We start from the raw sequence: 6,311 nt of genomic DNA, 5'->3' as shown, positions 1-6,311 counted from the left end.
ACATAAAACAGGTGCTCTGTTGCGTCTACATTTACATAAGTCTGCCGTGGTGAACTGTTAAGTCGCTCTAGATGTTGTTGAGGCAAGGAATTGTGGGTCAGTATTTCTATTTCCCTTTTGTAAAGGAAGGTCCAGTGTTTCCTGTGGTAAAGGAGATAAGGAAAGGAGCCACAGTGCTTCCTGTCTTATCATTCAGAGAATTCGACCAGCTCTTAACATGGCTCATGTTATGGCCCGGCTCTGAGACCATAGCAAATAAGGGAATTTTTTGCAACAGAAATTAGTGTTTTAACAAAGATAACAAAAATGGCAAAATCAGAACTCCAACAGAAGATGATGTGGTGCCAGGATGGGGAGGATTTATATAATCTAGGTTGAGGACAATGGCCGGCTTCCTCCACTTTGTTGATGACCTCCAGTTCAACTCATCCAGAAACTTCCAAGAACACAAAACACAACACAGCAACAACACAACACACACCCAGGCCCTGGGGCCATCACACTGACACTGAATTACATCCAGGTCATTTCACTCAGTTAGGAACATTCCTAAACAAAAAAAAAGACTTTTCGGCCGCAGCCGATTTTGCACATTTTGAAATAAAAAGGAAAAAAAATACTCTCTTTGCTAATCCTCCATGTTATTATTGCTAGAGTCACACTGTGGTATGTTAACATAATTGCGTAAACGCAGGTTTTAACATAATGGAGCAAACATAAGTTTAGTAGTCCACTTAGTGAATGAAAAAGAAACTTATGAAAGAAAGAGTCGACTACATGTTGTTTTCAGGTTTTTATTTACAAACTTGTTTGTTTTTCACTTTTCCGTGACATCTGAACAGCAGCAGAGTGACAACTGACACTAACATAATTAAGTGGTGTAAATATTTGAAATAAAAATTAACGGTGTGCTTTGGGGGCTAACATGTCTCATAACCGCAACATCCATGGTTTGATTCCAGCAGTGGAGTTTTGTTGTATGTTCTCAAACTTTTTCACTTTAAGAACCCCAAGTGACACAAAGAGGCCACAGACCCCCATTTGATTAGATTGCTTTTAGATGTTTTAAAGTGTTTGAGACCCATGAACAAGGTAATTATCTTCACAATAATCAGCATATATTATTGTAATTTTACCAAGGAGTCTCTCTATAATTCCATAGTTTACTTTTGATGTTGATGTATGCCTTACTTTGGGATTATTTATCACTTTACAAACTGAAAATCATTTTGACCCAAATTTGAGCCTGTATCAGTGTAGTCATCTGGAGCGAGATGGAAGAGCAAGAGCAAAGAGTCAGAACTGTCTTCTACACATTCACAAATTTGAATATTGCATTTTAAAGGTTACAAAGGTTGATTTTCTTTTGGAATTATCTGTATCACTTTACACACTGAAAATCTTTTTGACCCTAATTTGAGCCTGTACTATCTGAGCCTTTAGTTCATATTCACTGAAAGTGAGGTACATGAATTGTCTGTACCATATTGTGCCTTCCTGGACACTAGATAGAGATGAAGACTTACCAGAGTCTAATTTGAATCATGTGTGCTTGCTGTCCTCTACTGGTCACAATTAGGAACTGCAATAATCATAATCACAATTGTGTGTGCGTATATATATATATACCATGTAACATTGAGTAAACCCTTGGTTGTCTTATTGACTTATATTATGAATTATTAAACACATATTTTACTTTGCACAACATATTTTACTGTAGGCTATTAAATATAGACAAAACTGTGAAATAAGTGTGAATCAATCACTCTATTACATGTTACAGGGGTTCTTTTTATATCATTCATAAGGTTCCCTAAAAAATAGGTACACAAATTTTACTTTTTCAGTTAACATCCAGTTGTGTTCTGTGGTATAGGTATAAAAATGCTGAGCAGGTCCAGTTGTTTCTCATTTTGAATCAAGATGTAAGCGGAGAAGATCTACAGGGTAGTCAGGTAACCACCTGTCACAACTGAGTTGCGCTGCATACCCATAGCTTGTAGCTTGAATGTCAAGTCTATGTGCACGTTGCTGCTATAATTTATGTGATTTGAGGTGAATATCAACAGTAAATCAATCTTGTAATAATGTCTTGTGGTGTACCTGATACAAAAAAATGCACAAATTCAATGCTAGAGACACAATCCTTTACACTAAAAGGTACAGTAAAGTCATCATATTCAGACAGTAACACAACAAGATACTGCATGTCATCATTGTGGGTTTTGTATTCCCTCAATGTCCAAGAGAGGGGGTTCAACCTCTATGGTTGGAGTACTGCTGCCCGTTACCTGAGATTCAATATTGTCTGTCCTCTCTTGATACAGTGAAGCTCTAGTTTCTCTGTCTGTTACCTGGTCCAGCAGAGAAAATGCAAAGTCCTGTGTGTGGTGCACAGAGCTGGATCCTACTGGGTCATTTTGTGTGGGACTATTGATAGAGCTCTGTTGGCCTGGGATGTGCCCTGTGCATATAGATGTGTGGACTCCTAAGGGGTTGAGAGAACTGAAGGCAGTGTGATACTGTGGCTGGCTAGTGGGAGTGATGGATGTATGGATGGGTGTCTGGGACCTGGTATGATTATGTGTGGGATCAGAGTTGGTTTGAACACTCAGAGGGGGATGGGTGTAGCCAGAATTTACTGGGGAACATAGGGAGTGAGAGTTGCTCATTGTAGGAATAGAGGCATTGTAGATCCCCTGTGGGGCCTGGCAAATCACAGGGAAGCTACTGAAGGCAGGACTGAGGCCCAAAAGGGATGGACCTCCATGAGAGTGGGTCATGTAAGAAGAGTTTGAAGATGTTCTGGTAGTTTGGAAGGGGCCACACTGGCTCTGTAGCCTGTGAGCTGTGGGCCCTTCTCTGTCAGAGCAGCACAAGTGTAAACAGGATGACATAGGGCTTGAAGAGTGCAGCAACGTGGGACTTCTGCCCTGGGAGGGCATCCCAGTGCAGCCCCACCCATTTCTAGCAGGGTGGCTAATCGCATCATGATGGAGGTGCAGCCCAGTGGCTATATTTAGAGGGACATGAGACTGCCAGTCACTGGAAGCAGTCACATTAGGACTGGGGACCATCTGTATGCCATAGGAATACGAGGAAACAGGAGAGTTATAATGGAGCATGGCCATATGAGACTGCAGGTAATGCATTATGTCATGGAGCTCCTTGGCAAGGTTGGATACATCTTGGTTCAAGTTGTTCACCTAAAAAGAAAAAGAAATATACCCAATATATTTTTTATAATTTTTATAGAACTCCTCAATTATATAAACCCCCCCCCCCAAAAAAAAACAAAAAAACAGAGAGAAACAGAGATACACATTGAGGGATAAAAGTCTAGTTGTTTAAAAGATATTGTTAAAATTGGAGTACATTCACTTCTTAATGGGCATTTTAACAGTGTAGATTAAAAAAAAAGAAGTAATTTAGCATTAAATACATGTCAAACAACCAGGGCATATTCATGATGCACATGCTCAGCTGTTCAGGAGCAGCAAAATACTGACAATGTGAAAGAATTACAGAAACATGTGTGTAAAAATGTATATACATCAAGGTAATCAATTTTTTTTCTATTTTCATGTCATTATGTTTTTCTAATGTTGACCATACCTCTTTGTTCAGTTTGCTTATGTTTTGTCTCACTTCCTCCGTTTCCAAGAGCAGATTAGCGCTCACCTGTAACTGCTCTGAAAAAGGATGAAGAATAGAGAAATGCTGAGTATGGACATATAATATGAGATCAGTTCACTTGCTGTCCACTGTGCATCTTACATAGACTTTACCTGTGACGGTAGTCTCTGCTTCGCTCTGCTCTACATTGAATTGAAATGTGTGACCATTGTCCTCAATTCCATCTACAACCCTAGCAGAGACAAAAATAAGTGTTACATCATTTTTAATCGATGCAAACTGATTACTGATTCATATTCAGGTAAAGCAGGATGAATAGCTTACCTGGGGCTAAGGTTCAGTGGACTAACACAAGGCAGAGACGGCATGAGTAGCTTGGCAGGCCGATGGTTCAAGTCCGGGTCACTGGTGAGACAGGGCAAAGGAGACAAAGAGAGCTCCTCCCTGGTGAATGCCTGAGGAGAGGGGCTGTGGCCTCTACTACCTTGAACGGGTGACCGACAGAGGCGGAGTGCGTTGATGTGGCGGAGCTCCTCCCCTAACAGGGTGCTGAGGCAGGGCTGATGAACAGGGCTGCCCATTCTCTGTAGCAGAGGCACTCTCCTCTGCTGAGAGTGTTTCATGTCTTCTCCATGTTCTGCATCATCTGCCTCAATGATGAAGGGCAGTTTATGGTCCATAGAAACATGACCCTGAGGAGAAGATGGTTGGGAAGTCAGTGTGTTTTCTTTTTTCTTTGATTTGTGGAAATGATTAATGGTTATTTTTGTGTGTGTAATATACCCATCATATCACTGTAGCATTAGGGTTTAGCTCAGAGTGGCAGCACATTTAGTGTAAGAAGACAAATTGATTTCTGGTGTAAAATAGCAGATATTTGTATGTACAGTGTGCTGAATAAAAATTTATGAGCAGAATCTAAAAGGTTTTTTTTTTATGTCTGCAACAGACCAGAAACTGAAAATAGAAAACAAACAGCTACAGTCCAGATACATTACTAAGTCAACTTTGGCTATTCTTGTCATTTCAACTTTCTTTATATGAGCATGCAACCTAGCCAGTTTCTGAAAACAGTTGTTCTGGGGCCTGCAGTAAATTTTCTCATGGCTTGTGCATATTGAAGTGTGCACACAAACCTGAAATAATTAATGTAGCAAAGCCTTCTCTGACTCCTTTTACTCTTATTAATTTTGACTGTGACGTATAGGTTCTTTTAGGCTTCTCTTCGTTAGCTTGTGCACTTGTTTGTAGCTTAAAGTTTTATCTCTTGCCTGTGTGGCCCATTTGCAAATATATGCTGTTTCTGTCACTTTTGCTTTCTCTTTTGCTTAGATGGTCATCCATCTGTATCTAATCTATCTGTACGAATTAACACAGTCAATGTGTTGTTTTCCATATTTACTATGACAAGTTGTAAGATTTCAGAGAAGCAGAGTAATGCCTTGCGATGTGAACACAGACTGTACTGTAGCATGTACCTTAGTGAGGCACACATACCTGAGAAGACCTGGGAGTCCATGGAAACCTTGTTACTCCCTAGAGATATTGAAGTCAAAATGAACAAGCGATTACACACACATTCTATATTTGGTGACAAAGTATTGGTATGTTTCAATTAATGAGCAGGAACAAAGAAATTAAACACTTGTACATTGAATTTCTGCCTCTGTCTGCAGTGTTTTCCACTGCCTGTGAAGTGATGGCAAATGTCTTACATCAGCTTCACTGCCCTCTCTCAAGTTGTAGGTGAGGTTGTGGTGGATGTCAGAGCTGAACCGACTGCCGTACTCTGGGTACAACCCGAGGACCTCCCTCAAAGCCCTCACACTGATGTACTGCAAGTCACAGTAGGTAAGTGCCTTCACATCTGCATTGGTCTTGATCACCTGGTCATGTTCTGGGAGATCAGCTCCAATAAGGTCACCTTTGCCTGTAGGGATTGTGAGTTAAACAGAAGGGTTACGACAAGGTGCAAAGAGGCAAACATGAGTAAGAGGGGAAATGTTTCACACTTGGTGCATGCTGACCCAGGATGGCTAGGACCATGCCATCTTTCAGAACCTCCAGGGAACCGGAACAGACGAAATAGTTGGCTTGTAGGGCATCTCCGTGGCGGATAAGGTATTCTCCTGGTGCACAGAAGGAGGTCTTAATGTGCAGGGAGAGGGAGCGCAGACACCCTCTGCTGGCTCGCTCAAATACAGGCAGCTGCAGGATGTCTTTGTTCAGATGCATGGCAATATCAGCTCGCAGTTCATCTGGGAAGTCATGCAGCAACTAAAACAGAAGACCGGGAAAAAGGGAAAAATCTAAGCATTTATTGACTATTGCTATGCTTTCGATTTCGTCCAACTGGTCTGACAAATACTTGAATACTTCCTCCACCACTGTAAAACACAAGAACAAAAAAAAAAGGAAAAAAAAAGGCACACATTGTGGTTTTAAAGGTAGATGCGCTCATATGATGTGTCAAGCTGCTAAGCGAAAACAGACATGAGGTGTTAAAGCCAGCATGTTCTCAGAAACCAGGGCCTGTGTCTGTTACCTTCAACAGTGAATTAATTATCTACAGATGGCGATGGCGAGGGTGTTAATGAGTATTCTCTCTATTTCAACTCCTACCCTTGTAATTACAGAGAACTTCTCCTAGATCGGTTCTGGCATTGTTTCTG

At 41.0% G+C, this 6,311-nt stretch overlaps 1 protein-coding gene across 1 annotated transcript; it reads right to left on the bottom strand.

Annotated features, from left to right (window-relative positions):
- Nucleotides 1–1,531: 1,531 nt before the first annotated feature.
- Nucleotides 1,532–5,921, bottom strand: LOC111668055 (voltage-gated delayed rectifier potassium channel KCNH8-like). The gene is made up of 7 exons (XM_023423992.2): nt 5,667–5,921; nt 5,355–5,569; nt 5,137–5,175; nt 3,964–4,331; nt 3,792–3,871; nt 3,619–3,695; nt 1,532–3,209 (listed from the first exon to the last, which is right to left on the bottom strand). Exons 1-7 carry the CDS (start codon nt 5,872–5,874, stop codon nt 2,217–2,219), a joined length of 1,980 nt encoding a protein of 659 aa, XP_023279760.2. The 5' UTR covers nt 5,875–5,921; the 3' UTR covers nt 1,532–2,216.
- Nucleotides 5,922–6,311: the final 390 nt, after the last annotated feature.

Source organism: Seriola lalandi, unplaced genomic scaffold (genome assembly GCF_002814215.2).
Source record: "Seriola lalandi dorsalis isolate HSWRI2012SDOR001 ecotype SW California unplaced genomic scaffold, Sedor1 jcf7180002003848, whole genome shotgun sequence".
NCBI classification, from domain to species: Eukaryota; Metazoa; Chordata; class Actinopteri; order Carangiformes; family Carangidae; genus Seriola; species Seriola lalandi.
Note: the sequence above shows the minus strand (reverse complement) of the source record. Positions and strands in the feature narration are given on the sequence as shown.